Here is a 24524-nt window from a genome sequence, read left to right as displayed (position 1 = left end):
ATGTTGGCCTCTGGTGTGCTGTACACTGGGAAGGCTCCCTTAGGTGCACAGGACACAACTTTGAGCACCCCACATTCTAGGGCACTATGCATGCTGATAATGCACATCACATGCAGGAGACGCATCTTTATGTCCCCACATAGAGATCCACTCACAGTCTACAGGCCCTAGGGCCCCTCTAGGCACAGGCTTCCGAAGGGGCCTTATCTCCTGCATCATTACCATGGCCTGCACCCACCAATGACCCTCTCACGTGCCCACAGCCAAGATCTCTCCTCCATCAGGGGCAATGCCTTCTGCGGTCCTGGACATAAGGACTGGCCCTGATCAGGGAAGAGAGAGAGGAGCCTAGAGCAGAGTTGGTCCCTGTACAGTACACTTCCCTGGACCTTGTCCTGGGTCCCCTCAGTTATAGTCCCTGGATGACAGGTCATTGTCACAGCCCTGAATGGCCACTCAGGGCCTAAGGAATGCCCTGATGATAGCTGATCTTTCCCTACATGGTCCATAAGGCCCTAGCTGCAGGCCTGGGGAGTGGGGGAACACACAGTTACCTACACCACACCAAGGACACAGCACCATATACATACTCACCCCCTGTACTCTCAGCCTCAAGCTCCTTCCTGGATCCAGTCCCTTCCTGCTGGAGCCCACTCTTCTGGAAACTGGGATCAAGTGGACTACCAGCTAGGTTTCTCCACAGCCCAGGGGCTGAGGTCCTGAAATTGTAAGACCTGGGAGAGGCTACTTGCCTCCCTCCTCCATCCCAAGCAAGTGCTGCAAGAGGCCTACAAGGTCCTAGGAAGAAAGACCTTGGAAATTGAGGCCTTAACGGCCTAGTGCCTTAGCCCAGGATCAATGAAGCTCCTGAGAAGCAGGAAGGCTGCAGGCTTGACACTCAGCTGGAGAGACCTTGGACAGGAACTCCAAGGACTGGTCAAAGGAGACCCCGGGAAATAGTAGGAAAGACACAGGCCGAGCCCAACATTAGGCATTGGAATGTCTGAGACTAGAGACCCAAGGCCGAGGGCCTGGTCGGGCACCACGGGCAGCAGGGGCTGCCTTCCCCGGTGGGCAGGCTGGCTGTGGGGTGGCAAGCGGGCTACAACCAACCCTGCGGCCTGAATTTCTCCGACGTGTTCTGGGGCTCCGTCGGCCGACCAGGCCCCGCCCCCGGCCCTCCCTGCGCCCGGCCGGTGCGCGGGGAGGTCGGAGGAGCGGGCACTGCCCACCCTCCGGATGTAAAAGCGTCCAGGCCAGAGGCGGGCGGTGCGCGCGGGTGCGCGTGACGCTCGGGCTCCCGGGCTGCGCGGCCTGGGCGGCGTCCCCCGGCTTGGGTCCCCAGCTAGGACAGCCAGTCCTAAGGGGTCTGTAGGACACTTGCTGAGCTGGGCCCTGTCCCGCCGCACCGAGGAACGGAGAACTTCGCAGCCCTGAGGCTATCTGCCCGTGTCCGGCGCGGGAGCCGGAGCTGCTGTCTCCTCACCCAGGTGCAGGGGTAGCCGGGGAGGAGGTAGAGGCGGGAGGAGCCAAGGACAGGAGCAGGACGGAGCCCAGACAGCCCCTTGGTGCCCTGCCATCTGTCCGGTACTTGGTGCTCCAGACATAACGGCCTTTCCTCTGGGGCTGAGGAAGCTGAAGGTGGCTTTTCTTATCAGAGGGAGGCCCGGCCTTGGCAGGAGCTGTGGGATGTTCAAGGGGCGTTGGTCACAGAGGGCCCTTGGAGCAGAGGCGAGGGGCGGATAGCTTGGAAAGCAGGAGGTCCCCGAACTTCCATAGTATTCCACCCATTCGGGCCCCTGGGCTGATACTGGCCCCAAGTGGGGGCCCGTGACGCCATAATCCCCTGGGCTAGGGGACCGCAGCTGTGAGTGGCACCGTAGGCCCCCGCCCCTGGGCCCGGTGGGCTGGGCTGGGCGCGGTGCGGCTGGGCGCACGCAGTCGGAGGCGGCGCCCGGCAGGCCGGCGGGCGCCTATGGACGCTTGGAGCCCGCTTTCTCCTCGGGCCAGCGCGTTCAGCATCGCCTCTCTGGTTGCAGCCGAGGCTTCAGAGGGCACCGCCCACCGGGGCCCCGGGGCCTCCAACCGGGCGAAGTTTCTACTGCTACCAGGATCCCTAGCCGGGATGCACTTCAGCACGGTCACCAGGGACATGGAAGGTGAGCCTCTTGGCCGCGTCTACACTGGCTTGCCCGCCAACCCACTGTCTCCGCTGCCGTGAGAGCCCGCCGCGGAGTAGGTAGAGGGAGCTCCCGGTGGGGTGGGCTCCAGGCTTGAAGTTGGGACTCTGGAGCAGAGAGAAAGGATGGGCATCTCCTATTAAGCTTGTCCGCCCACCAGTCTGGGGGCTTCAGACTCAGAGAATGGCACGCAGCTAGATATAGGCCCAGAAGAGGGCAAGTGGTCGTGAGCTTTGAGAAGTGGGAGGAAAGATGGTGAGAGAAGAGACTGCAAGGGAGTCAGGGAATACAGAAAAAGGAGAGGGAAGGATTACAAAAACAAAATGGGTGAGGCGGCCAGGAGGAAAAGTAACAGAAAAAAAGGGGGAAGGAAAAATCACAGAAGGCTTAGGAAAGATAAAAAGACGATTAAAATAAAAAGATATCAAGAACGAAAGAGAAGAGAAAATGAAGGAAAATTTGATGACAGAAAGTAAATAAAAAAGGGAAAAGACTCCAGCGTAAAAAAATAAAAAGAAAAGAAAGGGAAATCATGAATAACAATCTACAGAAACAAGAGAAAAATGGTAGACAAAAACAGAAAGACAAAGGGTGATGAAAAATAAAATGCAAAGGAAGGGACAGAAAAAAGAGAAAGAGGCAGAAAGTTAAAAGTAACGAGAAAAATAAAGAGAGATTGGAAGATGGAAAGATGGTTAGAAAGAAAAACTTAAACGAAGGGAGACAAAGGTAAAGAAATAAATTGGGTAAAGAAAATCTGGAACAGAAAAAGGAGAAATACAACGCGGGAGGGCGGCAGAGCAGGGGCCACGGACAAGCCCGGCGCTCCGGGGAGCCGGTCCGGGCGGTCGGGGGCCCCGGGCCGAGCGAGCTGGGGCGGGCGGGTTGGGGGCCGGGGAGGGGGGAAAGAGGGGGAGGGGCAAGGGACGGGGGAGGGGAACGAAGCCATTGTCTGGGCGCGGGAGGGGGGGCGCGGGAAGGGGGGCGCGGGGCGGGGCGGGGCGGGGCGCCTCCTCAGGGCCGGCCTGCGGTGTGGGGCGGCGCGGCCCCGGGCGCACGAAGCGCTGCGCCCGCCACTCGGCCCTCGGCGCGGGGCAGCGCTCACCTCGGCGGCGGGGGCGGCGGCGGCGGCCCTCGGGTCATGATCTCCGCCGTGTCCAGCCCGTGGCTCACTCAGCTCTCGCACTTCTGCGACGTTGCAGCCTTCACGGCCAGCAGCCTGAGCAGCCTGGGGGCCGCGGGGGGCTTCCCGGGCGCCGCGTCGCCGGGCGCCGACCCGTACGGGCCGCGCGATCCACCGCCGCCGCGCTACGACCCTTGCGCCGCCGCCCCCGCCCCCGCCACGGGAGCCCCAGGCCCGCCGCAGCCGCCGCCGCACGCCTACCCGTTCGCGCCGGCCGCAGGGGCCGCCACCAGCGCCACTGCGGAGCCTGAGGGCCCCGGGGCCAGCTGCGTGGCCGCCGCCAAGGCGCCGGTGAAGAAGAACGCGAAGGTAGCCAGCGTGAGCGTGCAGCTGGAGATGAAGGCGCTGTGGGACGAGTTCAATCAGCTGGGCACCGAGATGATCGTCACCAAGGCCGGCAGGTCAGGGTGCCCCTTCCCCGCGCCGCTACCCTCCCCATATGCTGCCACTTACAGACTGCACCCCTCGTTCGGATGCACGAGAGTGGGGCTTAAAAGCCGGGTGGGGGGCGCGGCTCGGCCACCTGCGAGTTCTTCTCGGCCTTGTCGCCGCCTTTACTCTCAGTGGTCCCGGCTCCGGCGATAGCCACGGGTAGCGCTGAGCGAGAGAGGACAGCCTGGGTAGGGAGAGAAGTCCCGGAACAGGCCCGCTCGACCCGCAGCCCCAGGATGCCGCGCAGGGAAGCAGCGGGCTAGAGCGCACTGAGTTGGGGGCCGGCAGCCGAGACTAAGGGCCTGGCCGCCCAGCAGGTTCCTGGTGGATCCCACCTCAAAGGAAACTCCTGTTTGGGTTCCGGAGTTCAGTCAATGCGGGCAAGATAAAGAACAGAAGCTGAGCAATTGTATGGAAGATTTTAGGAGAGAATTAAGACCCTTTAAAACAGTGTGCTTGGTTCAGTGGAACTCGATACACAGTTTTCTCAGGCCTAAATTTCGGGTAGTTGCGGGCCTGGCTCTGCGCAAGCTGGGCCGTCGCCTTTCGATTGGCCTGTATTTGTTTTAAGGGCCGAGAGAGAAGGGGAACAAGTTTTGCAGATGCACCCGATTTGACCAGTAGACAAAGGCTGGTGCTGGGCTGTGTCTAATGTACACACCAGCTCTGTGTCCGCACAGCCAAGGGGAGCGCTGGGCCTGTTTGCAAAGCCTTCTCGTGGTTCCTGTTTCCCTGCCACAGCCGTCATCCCTGGGGAGCCTAGGGTCTGTCCTCATCTCCTGCTCCATGGATTTTCTTCAGGATCTTTGCTGTCCCTGTGTACACGGGGCCTCCTGGGGACAGTGGTCGGGCCTCTGGTTCAGGCCAACTCAACCCAGCAAGGGCCTTCTCGTCGGCTTTACCCTAGAAGACAATATTCTGCAGAACTCTGGACTTGCAGAGGATTTGTGTGGGGGTGGCAGGCGGCCTGTCCTGGAGTGCTGGCCCTTGGCATCTGTTTTCTGCCCACTGACTGCAGGGAGTTGCCTATGAGGGGAGGCAGTGAGAAGGACAAGAAGGGACCAAGCCTTGTGCTGTCCTTCAGGGTCCCGTGGCTGGCACTTCTGTGCCATCAGGCCAGGGCTGGCCCATGGCCAGCGGCCCAACCAGGAGTTGCAAAAGGTCCTTTTAAGAGCCCTGATCTGTCACTGAGTCAGGGTCCAGAAGAGAAGCTATTGGGAAACCATGAAGGCATAAGCAAAGTCTGTTCTGGGCAGCTGCATCTGGGCTTGTGGGTCTTGAGGAAGCAGGAACTTGCCTGAATCCAGAGGACGGTGGGGAGATTCCAGCACTGGGCCAGGATCTAAGAGTCAGGGATTGGGGTACAGCCACAGACCCAGCTCTTCAGCCTCTCCAGAGGGATTGGGGAACAGCCATAGACCCAGTTCAAAAGGCAATGAAGACTCCTCAGAATTATGTGGACCGCCCGGTTTCACTTTGTTGGAGCCGGGAGCCACTTAGATCAAGCTGGGGAGGCTCTGTCAAAGGCAGAGAAGCTTGGAGATTGCATCTTAGGGACCCTTTGGCACCCTGGCCAAGAAATCGACAAGGCAAGGTTGGGTCTACTCAGGCAAAGGTGGCAGAAGAAGGTTAGGATTCTAAGATTCAGCGCTGGGTTAGCCATTTCTGTTACAGAAAGGGACCTGCTGCACTTTACCCGGGTAGGGTAGGAGCCTACTTGGGTTAGAGCAGCTGAGTGAGAGCTGACCAGAAAGACCCGCAACCAGAAAGAAACTAGAAGGAAGGGCTGAGTGAGTGCTGCCTGTGCCCCCCCGCAAGTCAAGGTAGGGCAGTTTGGTCCTCCTCCAAATGAGGTGACCTGAGGCTCCACCATCTCTAGGCGAATGTTCCCCACGTTCCAAGTGAAGCTCTTCGGCATGGACCCCATGGCTGACTACATGCTGCTCATGGACTTTGTGCCGGTAGATGACAAGCGCTACCGGTGAGCAAGTCCTTGGGACTACTTGGGCTGGCTGTATATGCTTGGGACTAGGGAGGGCACCCTAAGAAGCAGTGGGTTCATGTCTGCTAACTCCAAGTACCACCGAATTCACCCAGGCATCTGCGCTTGCTGCCCCACTGACATTCTCAGCCTGCTCTCTTCCCTGCCCCCATCGGACCCAACTCCCTTCCCCACTTGTTCTCCAGAACCTGCCTCAGGAAGTCACACAGCTGGGAACCCCTCGAACTTCAGGCCTGAGGCAGCTCTGATGCCCTTGGGCCTCCACGGCCTGGGAAGGGTGGGTCAAGCGCAGCCCTCAGTTTCCTCAGGTCTCCCTCTGCCAGGAGGTGCCAGAGCGCCTTGTCCCCTTCCCCCATCTCCAGGGAACGCTGGGTCCCAGAGCTGGGCCGGAAAGGTGGGGTGGCTGGGAGAGATTATGCTGGGCGGGCCTCTGCTACCCGGACAATTAACAGCAATTAATAAAGCGAATTTGGACCGCCCTGTGCCCGAGGCTGCCAGTGAAGCCAAATCTAGCCTCCCACCACATTAGCACAGGGCAGACCCGTGTGCATCGAAATGAGAAGAGAAGGGGAGCACTGCCTTCTCTTGGTATCCTGGTGGGGCCCTGGTTCCCTGTTCATTTTGTATGCTGGTGGGATTTTTCTGGTTTTTCCACAATCCCCTTGTGAAAACTACCAGTCCATGTGACATTGGATGGCTTGATTTCACTGATGAAGAAACTCCTCAGAGGCACTTTCCGGGTTCAACTGGCACATGGGGTAAGATCCTGTTGGTTCACCCCAGAATGGCATGACTCCTGCCCCGGTGCTACCCTAGGTATGCCTTCCATAGTTCCTCCTGGCTAGTAGCTGGCAAGGCAGACCCTGCCACACCGGGCCGAGTGCACTACCACCCTGACTCACCTGCCAAAGGTGCACAGTGGATGAAGCAAATTGTGTCCTTCGACAAGCTCAAGCTGACCAACAACCTGCTGGACGACAATGGCCATGTGAGCGATCCCTTCTCCCCAGGCATCCGAGCTGTCCCTGTTGCAGGCCCTTGGCAGTCCTCACTGATCAGAGAGGACAGGCTTCAGAGAATGGACCTCTGGTCAGGGGGTAGGCTGCTGACTTGGGAAAGGGGATTACCCTTCCCTCATCCCCTGATCTTTAATTGCAAAGGACAGATGACAGGTTTGGGGAGGTGGGGCGGGCAGGAGACTGTGGAATTCAGGCCTGTGAGGCTGCTTTCCCGTTGAGTTCTGCTCTACAGCGACCACCCTCTGCAGGCCCCACAGCAATTTCTGGGGACCTAAGGAAAGAATATAAATCCTATCACTTGTCACTTGGGCTATCTTTTTAGGACATCCCAAATGGGTCTCACGGATCATTTCAGAAGTTAAGGGTTTTGCTCAAATTATCAAAGGAAATTCCGTTTTCCAGCTTTCACCGGGATTCTCGGTCCCAGCTCCTTCGCTGGAGCTGATCCTCCACCTTGCCTTCTAGATTATTCTCAACTCCATGCACAGATACCAGCCTCGCTTCCATGTTGTCTATGTGGACCCACGCAAAGATAGTGAGAAATATGCAGAGGAGAACTTCAAAACCTTTGTATTCGAGGAGACACGCTTCACTGCGGTCACTGCCTACCAGAACCACAGGGTGAGGACCTGCAGGGAGGTTCTGGGGAGGGGCACATACAACATTTCTGGGAATGGAGTGCAAGGTACATTCGATGCCTGGGGTCATAGACAGCTTAGACCTGCAGGTTGTGGGTCCTGACAGAGCACAACCCCTCCTTCAAGGGCCTCAAACTGCTCCCTCCCTCTGCCAGGCTGGCCGAGCCTTCTATCAGCTTGACCTCTGTAGCCGCAACTGTCACTGCCCCCAGAAAGTTTGTTTTCCAAACCATTCCGGAAACTCCCCATCAGGGGCCTGATCCTAGGTGTACTCAGATTCCTAGGGCGCCTTGGAGGCCAGAGGTGACCACGTTCCCATTCTAGCCAGGGCACAAAGTCTTCATATCCATTTATTTATTGGGACCAAGGAGGGCACCCTAAGAAGCAGTGGGTTCCCTCCCTGGGCAGTGAATCATCTCCTAGTGAGAGAGGAGGCTCTCCAGTCCCCCTAATGCAGGAGGAGGCAAAACGTCCATGGGGAATGGGATAGAGGAGGGCCGGTTCTTGCCTGGGCAGCGCAGAGAGGTTCCTAACACTCCCTTGTTCGTTGTCGCTGGGGTTGGGTGGCCGCGGGCTGCCGGGCTTCAGCAGCTTGCTCTTGCCGGCTTCCCTGCAGATCACGCAGCTGAAGATTGCTAGCAACCCTTTTGCCAAAGGCTTCCGGGACTGCGACCCTGAGGACTGGTGAGTGTCCTCCGAGCAGAAAGCGAGTGCCCCGGCGCCTGGCTGGGGCGCCGACTTGATCCGCCCCCTTTCACAGGCCCCGGAATCACCGGCCCGGTGCGCTGCCGCTCATGAGCGCCTTTGCGCGCTCGCGGAACCCGGTGGCCTCTCCAACGCAGCCCAACGGTGCGGAGAAAGGTAGGGCCGGGGTCTTGGGATCCAGGCCGCGGACTCGCGCGCGTTCCATCCCACATCGACGGCCGCGCCCGGCCTCGCCTGTACCCCCGCGGCGCTTGCAGCCCTCGCGCCGGTTGCACAACGGCAGTGGCGGCGGGCAAGCGCGCACACGCCCGCCCGCCCGAAGGCTGAGCCCCGCCTGCGCTCCCTGCCCTTTGCTGCCGCCTGAGAAGGGGCTCGGGCCCCTGGGGAGGGCTCGGCACGAAGGCGGTGCAGGGTCTCCGGCAGGTTCGCAGAGTAGGGGCGGGAGTGCCCCGAGCGCGGCCTCTCGCCTCCTCGCTGGCTGGGCCTTCTGGGAGTCATCTCGGTTGTCCCAGTTCGCTGCGCTCACCCCCTCGGTTCGCTCCCGCAGACCCTGCTGAGGTCCGGCGAGAATTCGAACGCGACGCGGGCGGGTCAGCCATGCTCGGGGATCCGGCGCATCCACCGCAGCTGCTGGCCCGGGTGCTGAGCCCCGCGCTGCCCGGAGCCGGTGGCGCCGGCGGCCTCGTCCAGCTGCCCGGCGCGTCCGGAGGCCGACCCAGTCCCCCGCACCCCGAGCTGCGCCTGGAAGCGCCCGGCGCATCGGAGCCCCTACACCACCACCCTTACAAGTATCCGGCCGCAGCCTACGACCACTACCTCGGGGCCAAGAGCCGGCCAGCGCCCTACCCGCTACCGGGTCTGCGAGGCCACGGCTACCACCCGCACGCGCACGCACACCCGCACCACCATCACCCTGCGGTGAGTCCAGCTGCTGCTGCCGCTGCTGCCGCGGCAGCTGCTGCTGCCGCCGCCAACATGTACTCGTCTGCTGGGGCTGCACCGCCCGGCTCCTACGACTACTGCCCCAGATAATGCAAGCCGCAACTGCGCTCTGGGCCCTGACCCACGGAAGCCCCGCGCAGTCCTGAGGGCCATCAAAGGACACTTTCTCCCAGGCCCGGGGCCCACCTCGGGTCCTGTCCTTCCCCAACCTTGAAGTCGTTAGGGTCCTCCACCCTCCAGCCCTGAGGACCATCTGGTCACTTCAACCCCAGAGTAAACAGGGTTCCTTTCCCAGCCCCAAGGGCCACGGGGGATCCCGCCCGACAGTGCCAAAGCGCCGAGTCGGAGATGGAAGGAAGTGGTATTTATTGTTTTCCCCAAGACCGCGAGACCGCAACGACTCCGTCCAGCCGGTAGTGGCAATGTAGACGACCCAAGAGCTCCGCCTGCAGGCGGTGTAGATACATGTAGATATGTGTAGATACTGTAGATACCGCGACGGCGCTGATGATAAATGGTTTCGCTTCTTTTGGAAGCTGCCTGTGTGTGTGGTTTTTTTGTTTTTGTTTTTGTTTTTCCTTTTGGCGTCGAGTTAGATAGGTCTTGCAGAAGATCTCAGGAAGAGCAAGTTAGATGTGACTCAGGACTTAAGTGTCCCTCCAGTCCCAGCCCCCACAGGCCCCCAGGTCAGGTCCACTAGGGCCCTGGGCAGTGGGAGTGAAGTCCTTGCATTGCCTTTCCTGTCCCATTACTCCCCATCCTGTTTGGGCTCACTCCCTCCGCCTGTTCCTGGCCCAATTACCCGCCAGAGAGTTAGCTTCATCCCACATCCCCAGAGCTGGTACAAGCCCCAGGTCCTTTTTAGTTAAAATCTTCACACCTGAAGTTGTCACTGTTCTAGGACTTAGGCTGGACCTGACCTATTTTCAGAACTTGTCCTGCATGCTTTTCCATGGAAGCTGGGATGATCATGACAGGACACAGAACATGCAGCCTGGGAAAGGGAGAAGCCCTTGACCCGGATGGGATTGTGGAAAGACAAACAGGCAGTGCTGCTCTTGTAGCACTTCCCTGGCCCAGCCCCAGCCCAGGCCTGCATTTTCCCCTGTTTATTGACTTTATTCACTGTGAATGTCCCCATGGTATGACCAGGACAGGGGGCACAATGACGGTGGTCATGAGTCATCTTAAAACTTGCCTGTGAAGCATTTTTCCCAGGCCAGGTGCCTGAGAGATCTCTCCCTGTTAACTCAACACCAGGGATGGGCTAGAGGAACCCTTTGATCCCTCCCTTCCTGAAACCAAGCAGGAAAAGCTGACAGCCAGGTCAACATCAAGGCTAACTTGGACACAAGATGAACAGGAAATGCACATGGCCAGGTTCTATCCCTGCCTTTCTGTCCTAGTGTATCTGTGGCAATTGCTCCTTCTTAGGCTGCCAGATTTATTATTGCTCCCAAATGGCAGTGGCAGCCCTGGTATCATTTCTCCAAAGGCACACCCAGGCATTTCCATATGTTGACCCTGAACTGGACCTGTTTCAGGCTGTGTTCACCCTTATGCAGTGAAGTTCAGTAATTAGAAGGCAGGAACAATTGCCATGAGGCAAATCTGGGAAGAAAGGGGGTGGCCAGACCCACCCACAGCTTCTAAGGGCACATTTTTTTAGTACCAGGACATGAAGACTTCTATAGGTCTGCCCAAAGTGGCCAGCAGGCTCCATGGACACAGCTTCAGCGACCTTCTTCTAAGGGTAGCTGCAGATATACCTTTCTGAGTCCTGCTTCTCACCCTACCTTCAGTTACAGCTCTCTCTTTGGGTTACCTCCATGTGACAGTGGGCTTCTACTTGGAGCAGTGATTACCTGTTTGCACCATACCCCTCCCAGGAGCAGCAGATTGGGGTTTGCCTTGCAGAGGACTATGGGCCTTCCCCTCTCGGCAGTGGAATGCAGTTGTTCCACACTTTTCAACACCCACGGTGTTCCAGGGGGACACCAGGAAAAGAGCTGTCATTAGAGAGGCCTCTGCTTTGGTTTCATTCAAAACTAAAGAAATAAAAAAACTGTCTCTTGCACAAATAATAGCACTCAGTGTTTGTAAATAGGGGTGGAGCTTGTTGGCCTTGTACAGACCTGCCTGTTCCCACTGTGATGGCCAGTGAAGACAAAGAATCACCCTGCTGTCTTAACTGAGATACCACTAGCCACATGTGGTCACTTAACATTTTAATGGCTTAGAGTAAAATTAAATATTCAGGTCCTCACTGGCCCCATTCCAAATGCTCAAAGGCTCAGGTGCTGAGGGTCACCGCACTGGCTGTGTCAGATGAGGGAGTACCATGTATTGGGTAATGGCCCCCAAAGACATGTTTTTTCCTCCTCTACCCCCCAAGCATGAATTTGTCTGAGAACCTCTAGTAAATTGAAGAATATAACAGGGTGTCCTGTGGCTGGCAGTTTCAACTCCATGATGCATTTGTGTATCTCCCCCATGTTGATCATCCCTCCTTCATTCTTTCCTTAAACAAGTGCTTGGTGAGTACCTACCAGCTTTCGGTGCTGTCTGGTCACTGCCCTGGCTGCTACACTTGTGGAGCTGACATCCCTGTGGGCAGTTGCTCTGAAGAGCCTTTAATTCTTCTATGAAATAGCTTTCTAGCAGTGTCTTTTCTGTGATTGCTAAAGTTTGTGTCCCCACCCTAGTGTTTCAAGGTGGAGCCTTTGGAAGGTAATTTGGTCATGGGTTAGGCCCTCATGAACCCATTCATGAGGTTCCCATAAGAGTATCCCATAAAAGAGGCCCCAGAGAATTCTCGTATCCTTTTTGTCATGTGAAAACAGAGAGAAAGCATTCATATCAATCCAGCAGAACCAACCATACTGCCACCCAGATCTTGGACTTCCAGCCTCCAGGACTATGAGACAGAAATATCCATTGTTTATAAGTCACCTGGTTTGTGGCAATTTATCATAGGAGTCAGAGCAGACTGTGTGACTCCTTTTTTCTCTCACCTTAGGTTTCTCTATGAACATTTGCCCTGTCCTTCTGTGAGCTGTTGTGCTGTCCTGTGTGTGTGTGTGTGTGTGTGTGTGTGTGTATGTGATGGGGTTTTCTCACTTGTGGGTTCCTCACTCACATCCCTGTTATTGGACTCCCCCAAGCATTTTCGTTGGTCCACAGGCTGCATTCTTCTCCCTTAGTCTGTTTCCAGATGTCCAGCTGCCAAGACTTGGGAGGATGAATGCTTAAACCAGAAGGCACCATAGAGAGTCCAGTCTCTTATTCATGCCTCAAAACCCTTCAGAAAATAGTAGACACTCAATTTGGGAAATAGATCAACTCTTGACTAAGTGGGGGAAGACGAGACCAAGCCCAGAGCTACATGCAGCCTGCCAGGGACCTTCACAGCCTCTTGCTCTGCATTGGCACCCTTGTCTAAGAATGAGAACTCGACACTATCTGGAGGAGCTGGTTAGAGTCTCCCAGGGAAGTATTGGGGAAAAGAGGCAGGCTTCCTGCAGGATTAAGCTGCAAAATGAGGGGAGTCTGCTTGGGGGCACCTCCAGATGTAGAGGGGGAGGAACTTTTGTCCACTGTGGGCATGCACTCCACCAGGGGAGTGCCCACCAGCTGGGGAAATTCACAGAGTGTGTAGGACCCATGTGATGACAACTGTGTGAGGATGAGACACTGAGCTCCAGGTGTACCCCAGATCAAAGAAGGCCTTAAACCAGAGAATTCCATGTGGCGACAGTTGCTAAGCACTAAGCAGACCAGAGTGGCCAGGGTCAAGTGAGAAGGGCCATGTGCTGGTGGATCTTCTAGAAAAAAGGGATGATGCCAGTGATGTCAGTGGAATCAACAGGGACAGCCTATGTTCTAGAGGATCTGTGCCTCAGTTTCCCCTTCACACTGTGGTGCTGAGCTCTGCCCTGTGCAGGGAATCTCTCGTGCAAACAGTGAAGGTCAACATGAGCCATGTGCATAGGGGAGTGCCCTCTGGCTGGGGAAAACATTCATGTTTTTTGTTTCCTCTACTGTGTGAGTTCTAGTGAGGCTGTGTGCTTCTCTAAAGCTCTAGCTAGGCTCACCCAAAGCATCTGCACCCTCCTTCTTCACCCCTCAAGTGACTTCTATGTTCTGCCCTGGGCTCAGCCTCAGATTAAGCAAGTACATGGCCCCAGGGCATGCCATGCAGTACCTAGTCCTTACAAGACTGAATGGGACCTTTTTCCTGGTGCTACTTCACACATTTTCTGTATTAAAACAAAACAAACAAACAAGCAAAAAACAAACAAACAAACAAAAACTGTGCCTTTGATTAAATTCCCTCTCCTGCTTGTTGTATTACTTCAAACCTGATGGGCTCATAAGATGAAGTCTGGATACTCCGTGGCTCTTTGTTAATGGCTTCGGGGTCTGTATGGAAAACCACAGAACCAAAGGTATTCTGCTAAAAGCAGCCCATATGGGGCAGTGGTTTAGGTTTTAATAACAGTAATTAAATTATATTCTTTTAAAAAATATTTTTTTAGTTGTAGATGGGCACAATACCTTTTTAAAATTTATTTTTATGTGGTGCTGAGGATCAAACCCAGTGCCTCACATATGCCAGGTGAGTGCTCTACCGCTGAGCCACAACCTCAGCCCTATATTCTTAATTATAAGGAAAGATGGCATTGTTGACATCTTTTATCAGCTTTTAATTATACAAGTCCACACTTAATCCCCATTTCCTGTAGCATCCACCCCCATTCCCCTGCTTTGGGCCAGCCCAGTACTTTCCCTGCAGCATAGACCCCTACTGGGGAAGGATTGGGGTTCATCACCCCATTGCACTGATTGTGATATGGACAGGTTTTTTCTTGTGCTTATTTTGTTTTGCTTTGTTTTTGCCATGCTGGGGATTGAACTGAGGACTTTGTGCATGATAGGCAAGCACTCACATTTCAACAGTTCTAAAGTTGGGAGACATCTTAATTAAAGGGTGAGGGTCTCAGTCTAACTAGAAAAGTCTTGGTCACACATGAAATGATGGCACAATTATAGCTGATCAATGCCAGAACTGAGGAAAATGGCCACCTTTTCAGGCACAAATTTATGTTCCCTGGCTGAGGAGGGAGCAGCTCTAGGGCAGCATTGCATCCTGGGAGACCTTCTTGCAATTGGGGCTCCCAAGTGCCCATGACCTTCTGAGACACAGCTTCTCACGTCATTTCTTGGGACCTTCTCCCTGTGCAAACCCAGTCTTCCCTGTCTACTTTTCACTCCTCTTTCTCATTCTACCCTCAATTCATTTCAACATTCCCACTCCCATTTCTAAACCTACCTTTTATTCACATGGGTTTTCTAGCTCTTTCCCCAGTAGTTTCTCTTGTAATATTGTCATACAGTGGAGTGGTAATGATAGCCAGAGCTCCCCAAGACCACCTGGCTGCAAGGGGCCATAGCTTGAATTTTTCACCATCAGTCAGTACATCCCCCAGGGCACATCAGGGATCTACATTGCAGTGCTAGGTCTCCAAAGCTACTGCCCCCTCCCCCCACCAGGTCTCCTTAGTGATAAGGGACAGCCTGGTAGACTTGGGGACACAGGACCTTTTCCTTGTTGTCCCCGAGAGCTTCCCCTTTCTGGCCAGCTCCTGCAAGGTCTACAGGTGAGGCTGGGGCTGTGCCTGCAGAAGCCTAGACAGCACAGAGTGGCAGGCAGTGTCATTGTAGGTTTGCAGATTCAGAGCTGTGCGAGCTGTTGGACCGAAGCAAAATAGCAAAATATGAAAGCAGCCACTTCCATGCAAATGGTCACCCTTCTGATGACATGAGTAAAGACTTAAGGGATGAAGACAAATGAGCAGCTTCACCGAGATGCAGCTGACCATTCAGAAAGCTTTAGAAAGTGCTGCCCCCTGGGATAACTTATAGGGGCTGAGCCTTGGGAAGGAGAGGCTGCCCCAGATTAAGGGCTTAGGGCTTTACCTCAGCATTTGGGACACAGCCTGGAGGGAGGCAGAGGTGGGGGACAGAGCCGCAGAGGTCACAGAGGCAGAGTGGGGAACAAGCATGTCATACTCTGTGGCAGAGTCACAAGGTGAACACTAACACATACATCCCAAGACATCATCACCCAGCTGAAAAGGAACTCGTTTCAAATAGGACTGCCACTGGCATTTCCCTAGCACCCATTGGAGGCATTTCATAGTGGTCCCTTCTATTCAGCTGGGTGGTCCTCCTTGTCTCTAAAGGTCATGCCCTCCATCCATCTGAGCAGCCAATCTGTGTGGAGTAGCATTTAAAAGCAGGGCCCAGGACCATAATCAGGACCTACTTCAGGAGAGCTGGACACCTAGATCACAGCCCAGGAAGTTTATTGCAGGGCTGGGCCTCTATTTTCCAGCCACCACCTGCTCTCTTGAATCTCAAGACTACTCACAGAGCCTCCAGACTTCCAGGAACGCTTAGGAGGATGCTGCCAGGAAAGGTCTTGGGGTTGGCCAGGACACCAAGGGCCATTGTAGCCTCTTTGCTCAGGCAGTGAGGCTGATCTGCTTCTTAAATTCCACCTACCTCCTCTGCCTTCAGCAGCTGTTTCCTTTGATTTCAGGTGTTTCTCAGACACATGTCTCACATGTCTCATCTTCAATAAGAATTTAAATATCTGGAAGACAGAGATCCTATCACATGATTTCTCCTGAATAAAAATACCTGGATAAGATACCATCTTACACCCATTAAGATGGTTACTTTTTTTTTTTTCAATATAAAGGATGTGGAGATACTGAAATTCTTATGCACTGTTGTTGGGAATGTAAAACAGTGCAGCCACTGTGGTCCCTCAAAAAATTAAAAATAGAATTATCATATGATCCAGCAAGGCCACTGCTGGGTGTATACCCCGAACAATTGAAAGCAGGGACTTAAATAGAAGTGCACACACCCATGTTCATAGCAGCATTATTCACGATAACAAACAGATAGAGCAACTCAAGTGTTCATCAACAGATGAAAAAGCAAAATAAGCAAACTGGGGTCTAGCGACACAATGGCCTCTTAATCAATCTTAAAAAGGAAGAAAATGCTGACAAATGCTACAACACAGATGAACTTGACATTATACTCAGTGAAATAATCCAGTCATAAAAGGACAAATACTGTATAACTTCACATATATGAGGCACCTAGAGTAGGTGAGTCTGTAGAGACAGCAAGCCAGGGAAAGGGAAGAATGGAACTGCTTAATGGTTATCTTGCAAAGTTTCGGTTTTGTAAGATAACAAATTCTGGAGATTGATGGTGGTGACTGCTGCATGACAGTGTAAATTTACTCAGTGACACTTAAAAAGGATTAAAATGGCAAATTTGTCACTTGAGTTTATCTTGAATTGACCAATCCTTCCCTGTCTCTAAACTAGGTTTTTATTTTTATTTATTTATTTATTTTTATTTTTATTTTTTTTGAGAGAGAGAGAGATTTTTTAATATTTACTTTTTAGTTTTCGGCGGACACAACATCTTTGTTTATATATGGTGCTGAGGATCAAACCCAGGCCGTATGCATGCCAGGCGAGAGTGCTACCACTTGAGCCACATCCCCAGCCCCAGGTTTTTATTTTTAGTTATTGTTTTTAGTTTGCTTGTTTTGCAGTACTGGGGACTGAACCTAGGACCTTGCATATGCTAGGCAAGTGCTCTATCCTGAGTTACATCACCAACTCCTTAGCCAGTACTTTTTAACAGGAGACAAATCTCCCAGAGGCATTTTGCAAACCCTAGAGACAGCTATGGTTGTCATTTAAGTTGGGGGTTTCTCCTGGTATCTGGTGGGTTGAGCCAGAGATAGAGGGAGGCCCCCTCACAAAGAGTCATTAAGCAAGGAGTCATAGGGCCACAGTGGAGAGGCCTGTGTGGACCTTCCCAGAGAGCTACCCACGCTATGGACAAGCCAATAGCTCAGTACTAAATATTCTGATCCCAGGAGCCCCCCAAGTCTCACTTGGCACATAGCTCTGCTCCCTATAGGAGTTACTTCTTTTTCTGGATCAAGGGTGCTTTGGGGTGATCTCTGCAGGTCTCCCCCTGTCCAGGTAGAACTAGACTTGCCAATGAAGTCACCAGGCCTGGACTTGGGAGTCCAGTGTCAAAGGGAGGATGGTTGCAATGGGATAGTGTCAAGGGGTTAAGAAGGCTGATAGCCCTAAAGGGGGCAGAGGACTATTAGTGCCATCCCCTGGAGATGACATCTCCAAGTACCCCTGACCTTGGCAAGTCCTGCTGATTTCAGAGCAGAAGGTGTAGATGGGGCAGGTGTGGACGGAGGTTAGTTAGCACCAACCATGATGTTGGCACCTCTGAGATCATCTGCAAAGCCCAGTGTCTTCCCCAGAATGGCAGAGCTCCCAGACAGAGCTCCTTGATACTTGTGGCCTGGCTGTGTGCCTCCGCTCTGAAACTGTCTGTCCCCTCTTTTCCATAGTGCAGTACTCTAAAGTTTAGTTATGGACTGAATCTTTAGGAGGAGGACAACAAAGCCACTTAGTTGCTCAGGAAGGATCCAGCCTGCCCTTGCTCAGGCAAAGGTATAGAGCCATGGGTGACCAAAGTCAAATCATGGTCATGTCACACAATGCCAGATGGCGAGAGACACAACTTACGCTCTGAAAAAGCTTAAGTTCCATAAGTTCCATAGGGAGGGAGAGATAACTTCCTCAGGATGGCTAGACCTCCTGGGGGTGTAGGGACAAAGGGGCTCAGCAGAATCAAGATCCGGGAAGGGGTGGGTGAAGGGGACCTCTGTCTTCTCTAGAGCCCAGCCTGCCACCCAGCTCAGGCATCAGGTATCACACACCTGAGGTTCACTGGAGGAGTGGGCAGCTTCTTCTCAGGGGCATCACAGCAGGTGATGAAGTTGGTCGGGCAAGGCTTGGAGCATAGAGGCAGAGACATGTGCTCAAGGTCCATGGCAGCCTCTGACCAAATCGGGACACAACCCAGGTGTGCCTCAGCAGGTGGGTGGTGAACACAGGTCCCTGGAACACAACTCGGCAATGAAAAGGAAGGAACTTCTGAGGCAGCCGACCTGCAGGTGTCTCCATGCATTGTATTGAGTGAAAGAAGCCAGACCCTGGAGGCACCACACTGTGGGACAAGGGCAAAGCCACAGTGACGAAAGACAGTGCCAAAGGCTTCAGGCATGGGAAGGGCAAACCACAGCAGGATGAGAGAATTATACCAGGTAATGGAACTTTCATCAAAAACTTCTCAAAATTCACAAAACCCTATGCCAAAAATGGGTGAATTTTATTGAATGAAAGTTCTCTCATATATGAAGAATGACTTGCTGGGCCCTTAACTCTCTTCCTCTCGTTTGACACCATCCTGGTGTGTCTCCTTTTCCTTCTCCTTTTTTGCTTTGGTTTGAATATGGTTTGTCACCTCTGAAACTTATGATGAAATTTGATTGACTTTAAGAGGTGATTAGATCACTAAGAGGGACTAATGCCTTTTCTCAGGAGTGGGTTGATTTGCTTGCATTCCCACTTGTTCTTCTGCCTTTTTTTTTTGTATGTGTGTGGGGGGTCCTTCTGCTTTTTTAAAAATATCTTTTTAGTTGTAGAGGGACACAATACCTTTATTTTATTTGTTTATTTTTATGTGGTGCTGAGGATCGAACCCAGTGCCTTACGCATGCTAGGCAAGCACTCTACCACTGAGCCACAACTCCAGCCCCTGTCCTCCTGCTTTTAACCATGATTTGAGAAGCATAAGGCCCTCACCAGATGTGGCTGCCCAATCTTGGACTTGCCAGCCTCCGGAAATGTGAGCCAAAATAAACCTCTCTCTCTCTCTCTCTCTCTCTCTCTCTCTCTCTCTCTCTCTCTCTCTCTCTCTTTTTTAATAAATTACAACAAAATGGATTAAGACATCTCCATCCTCCACCTTCTTGGCTGCTTTAGCTGAACTTCACAGTGTGCTTTGGTATTTGTCTTCATTTCTTTTGCAGCGCTGGAAATTTCGACCCTCACACATGCTAGGCAAGTGCTCTACCACTAAGCTACACCCTGGACCCAGAATTTTTATTCTAAACTAGGAAAATAGCATGTTTTTTTTTTAAATAAGTAGGTAAGGGGACTTTAATTTCCTAATCAACTTATTTCCTTTGGGTCATTTATTATTGTTGCTGAGGCTAGGCCTGGTCTGGCTGCTGGAATGGACATCAAATTCCTGTGGACAGTCCTTCTTTGGAGTAGATCAAGTCCTACCTGGCCCTTCCATGTAGTTCAGACATATGACATTCATCTAGTATCTTGTCTCATCTACTAAAAGAGACATAAATCGCACAGAGAACTTCTGTCTACTCTTTTTTTTTTTAAAGAGAGAGAGAGAGAGAGAGAGAGAGAATTTTTAATATTTATTTTTTAGTTCTCGGTGGACACAACATCTTTGTTTGTATGTGGTGCTGAGGATCGAACCTGGGCCGCACGCATGCCAGGCGAGCACGCTACCGCTTGAGCCACATCCCCAGCCCATGTCTACTCTTATTAGATGGAAATGTCTCCATGTTCAGGATGGGAAAGTAAAAATTCAGAGCTGTCCCAGAAACATACCTCCTGGATAAGTGAGGCTTCTGAGGGATGAAAGTGACCATGTAAACCCGGAACTCCCTGGCCTCCTGAGTGATGACCCTTCGATGTTCTGGAGACTGGGAAAAGTGGTAAGAAGGACATGAGGTTGGGGTATGATTACCAGTAAGACCTTTGTCTAATGCTGAAGGTACATGTTTTCCCTTCATTTTGGTTTATATTTGAAATTTTCAAAACTAAAAAGAAAGCATTTCAATAAATGCTCAAGATTCATAAATTATGTTGTATAATAAACAATTCTCTATATACTCACACCCTAATTCAGCCAAGAATTCAAATGAAAATATTATGGGTATAATAGAGTAAACGTCTGCTGATACTTCTTTTTTACTTGTCCTCCCCCCCCCCACCACTTAAACATTGATTGAAAAATTGTTAAAAAACCACTAGTGGGGGCTGGGGTTGTGGCTCAGTGGTAGAGCACTTGCCTAGCATGTGTGAGGCACTGGGTTTGATTCTCAGCACCACATATGAGTAAATGAATAAAATAAAGGTCCATCAACAACTAAAAAAATATTTTTAAAAAATCACTAGTGGCTGGGTGCAGTGGCATATTCCTATAATCCCAGCTAGTCAGGAGGCGGATGCAGGAGGATTGTGAATTTGAGACCAACCTGGGCAACTTGCCAAGACCACATCTCAAAATAAAATAGAAAGGGAGGTGTAGCTCAATGGTAGAGTCCTTGTCAACTGCTTTTTTTTTTTAGTTGAACATGGACATAATACCTTTGTTTTACTACCTTATTTATTTTATTTGGTGCTGAGGATCAAACCCAGTGCCTCATGTGTGCAAGGCAAGCTCTAACATAATGCCACAACCCCAGCTCCCTTGCCTAGTATATTACTCAGCATTTTTGTCATTGTGACCAAAAGACCTGACAAGAACAACATAGAGGAGGGAAGTTTATTTACAGGTTGTGGTTTGAGGTCTCAGTCCATAGATGACTATTCTATTGCTCTGGACCAGAGATGAGGCAGAACATCATGGTGAAAAGGCATGGCAGAGAAAAGCAACTCAACACATAGCAGTCAGATACCAGGGACTAAATATATACCCTAAAGGCACACCCCCAGTGATCCATCTCCTCTAGCCACACCCTACCTGCCTATCGTTATTGCCCAGTTAATTAATCCCTATCAGTGGATTAATGCACTGATTGGGTTAAGGCTCTCATAGCCCAATCATTTAATTTCTCTGAAATTCCCTGCATTTTCTCCCACATGGGATTTTGGGCAATGCCTCCTATCTAAACCATAACACCTAATGTGTTTAAGGCCCTGGACTCAATCGCCAGCACAAAAACAAAACAAAACAAAAACCTCATAAATATTAAATGAAAACTACAAGATTAATGTATTTAAACTGAAAATATCCTGAAAGACACATACAGTTTGAGAATGATTCACTAAAATTGGTTCCAAGAGTACCACACTACGTTTTTATGTTCTCTCCTTATTTTTTCTTATTATTTCTTAGATGTGTTCTCAGGACACTGCCAGGGGTTGGCATTCTGATCAATCCTAGAGTAAGAGCATCTGCCTAGTCAAATACTATCATTCCATGAGGAATGACAGTATGCACTTTTTCCCCCAAAATCTTTTGAAGTAGAATACATGTAATGTAAAGTTTACCATTCCATTCATTTCAAAGTATACAGTTCAGTGAAATTAAACACATTCATTATGTGGTGCAACCATCATCATCATCCATCTTCAAAACACTTTTCATCTTCTAAAACCAAAACTGTGTTCTCATTAAACAATAATTCCCTGTTCCTGCTCCCCAGTCCCTGCAAACCACCAATCTACTCTCCATGCATTTGACAGCTCCTATAAGTAGAGTCATACATACTTAGTGATAAGTTATTTCACTGAACATTAGATCCTCAGATTTTATCCATGTTGTAACATATGTCATGATTTCCTTCCTTTTTAAGGCTGAATAATATTTTATTGTTCACAGACACACATTTTGTTTATTTATTTGTAGTTGGAAAATTGGGCTGCTGCCACTTCTTGGTTATTGTGATTAATGATACTATGAACATGGATGTAAAAATATTTCATTGTGACCCTGCTTGCAATGATATGGGGTATATATCTAGAAGTGACATTGCTGAATTATGTCATTCTATTTTTAATTTTTTGAGCCCCACCATCATCCTTCTTCTTCTTCTTCTTCTCCTTCTCCTCCTTCTCCTTCTCCTTCTCCTCCTCCTCCGTCTCCTTACTTATTTTGGGATGTGTGGTACTGGGGATCAAACCCAGAGGTGCTCTACCACAGAATTATCTATATCCTCAGCCCCTTTTAAATTTTATCTTGAGACACATACTTACAAAATTGCTGAGGTTGGCTCAGAACTTGCACTCCTCTTTCTTTAGCTTCTTGAGCTGCTGGGATTATAGGCTTACACCACATCACCTGGCTTATTTTCTGCTTTTTTTTTCTTTTAATAGTAACCATCCTAATGGGTATAACACAGTAGTATCTTATTGTAGTTTGAATTTGCATTTTCTTAGTGACTAGTGATGTGCTTTTTGGTTTTCCTACATCTTCTCTGGAAACATGTCTAATTCAAGTCCTTTGCCCATTTTAATTGATTCATTGTTGAGTTTTAGGAATTCTTACACACACACACACACACACATACACACACACACTCTGTCTCCCCCTCCACCACCATATATCCCTTATCAGATACCTGAGTTGCAAATATTTCCTACAACTCTATGGATTGCTTTTCTTTCTTTCCTTTCTATTCTTTCTTTCTTTTTTCTTTTCTTTTTTTTTAACTGTTGATAGTATCTATTGATGCACATACTTTTTAAATTTTCAAAAAGTACAATTTGTCTGTTTTGTAGCCTGTGACCTTTGGTATTATAGCCAAAAAATCATTGTTGAATCCATTGTCATGAAGTTTTACATTTAGGTCTTTGATCTATTTTGAGGTAATTTAAAAAAAAAGATTTTTGTACATATTTTTTATTGTTGACGGATGTTTATTTTTTAATTCATTTAAAAAATTTGTTTTAGTTGTAGATGGACACAATAACCTTTTATTTTATTTTTATGTGGTGAGGATCGAACCCAGTGCCTCACACATCAGGCAAGAGCTCTACCAAAATCCCAGCCCTTGAGTTAATTTTTTTTTTTTTAAGAGAGAGTGAGAGAGGAGAGAGTTAGAGAGGAGAGAGAGAGAGAGAATTTTTAATATTTTTTTTTTATTTTTTAGTTCTCGGCGGACACAACATCTTTGTTGGTATGTGGTGCTGAGGATCGAACCCGGGCCGCACGCATGCCAGGCGAGCGTGCTACCGCTTGAGCCACATCTCCAGCCCTTGAGTTAATTTTTATATATGATATCATGTAAGAATCTGGCTCACTCTTTTGCATATGGTTATTCATTTGTTGAAAAGACTGTCCTTTTCCCATTGAATAGTCTTGCCATCCTTTTAAAAAATCATTTGACAATATATGTGAGGGCTCATTTTGGGTTCTGTATTTTATTTCATTGGATTATATGTCTATCTTATGCTAGTACTACTCTGATTATTGTAGGTTTGTAATAAATTTTGAAATCAGGAGGTATGGGCCTTCCAGATTTGTTCTTTTTCAAGATTCTTTTGAATGTTGGGGAGTCCTTTGAGATTCCAAATGAATTTGAGAGTGAACTTTTCTGTTTTTATAAAAGATCATTGGGATTTTTAAAATAAAGATTGCAGTGAATCTGTAGATTGTTTTGGGTAGTATTGATGTTTTAACAATATTAAGTTTTCTAATCCATGAATGTGGATATATTTCTGTTTATGTCTTTATTTTCTTTCTTTCTTCTTCTTCTTCTTCTTCATTTTTTTTTTTTTTGTGGTACCGGAGATTGAACCCAGAGTTGCTTTACCACTGAGCTACACCCCTAGCTCTTTTTATTTTACTTTATTTTTTAGTTTTTAGGTGGACATAATATCTTTATTTTATTTTTATGTGGTGCTGAGAATTGAACCCAGTGCCTCAGGCATGCTAAGCGAGCACGCCACCACTTGAACCACATCCCCAGCACCCCCTAGCTCTCTTTACAAATTTTTTATTTTGATACAGGGTCTTGCCAAGTTGTACAGATTATCTTCAAACTTTCAATCCTCCTGCCTCACCCTCCCAAGTAACTAGGATTACAGGCATGTGCCACCATGACTGGCTATGTCTTTAATTTCTTTCAGCAATGTTTTGTAGTTTTTTTTATTTTTTAAATATTTTTATTAGTTATTGATGAACCTTTATTATTCATTTTATTGCTTATATGTGGTGCTGAGAACCGAACCCAGTGCCTCACACATGCTAGGCAAGCGCTCTAACACTGAGTCACAACCCCAGCCCTGTTTTATAGTTTTTAAAGTATGAATTTTTCACCACCTTTGTTACATTCACTCCTAAGTACTTTATTCTTTTTAATTTTTTTTTAGTTGTCAATGGACTTTATTTATTTATATGTGGTGCTGAGACTTGAACCCAGGGCCTCACACATGCTAGGCAAGCACTCCACCACCAAGCCACAACCCCAGCCCAGTCCTTTATTCTTTTTGATGCTTGAGTCTCTTTTTATAACAAAATTTCTTGTTATGAAACTTATTTTTTGGGGGGGGGGTACTGGGGATTGAACACAGAGGTGCTTTCCCACAAAGCTACATCCCCAGTTCTTTTTATTTTTTGACAGAGCTCACTAAATTGCCAGGGCTGCCCTTGAACTTGCAATCTTCTAACCTCAGCCTCCCAAGTAGCTGGGATTACAAG

General features: G+C 50.1%; 1 protein-coding gene across 2 annotated transcripts; it reads left to right on the top strand.

The window, feature by feature from the left end:
* The first annotated feature begins 1287 nt into the window (after positions 1 to 1287).
* TBX1 (T-box transcription factor 1) lies at positions 1288 to 9646 on the top strand. Of its 2 annotated transcripts, XM_081283069.1 has the most exons (9): positions 1288 to 1490; positions 2040 to 2159; positions 3383 to 3764; positions 5675 to 5776; positions 6614 to 6785; positions 7282 to 7437; positions 8071 to 8138; positions 8215 to 8315; positions 8707 to 9646. In XM_081283069.1, the coding sequence occupies exons 2-9, from the start codon at positions 2126 to 2128 to the stop codon at positions 9189 to 9191; spliced, it is 1500 nt and encodes a 499-aa protein (XP_081139195.1). In that variant the 5' UTR covers positions 1288 to 1490; positions 2040 to 2125; the 3' UTR covers positions 9192 to 9646. The 2 variants fall into 2 exon arrangements, with proteins under 2 accessions (XP_081139195.1, XP_081139194.1); XM_081283068.1 differs by having other exon boundaries at positions 1288 to 2159.
* The last annotated feature ends 14878 nt before the right edge of the window (positions 9647 to 24524 follow it).

Source organism: Spermophilus citellus, assembly GCF_964194105.1.
Source record: "Spermophilus citellus genome assembly, chromosome: 3".
Taxonomy (NCBI): Eukaryota; Metazoa; Chordata; class Mammalia; order Rodentia; family Sciuridae; genus Spermophilus; species Spermophilus citellus.
This window is presented reverse-complemented; position numbering and strand designations above follow the sequence as displayed.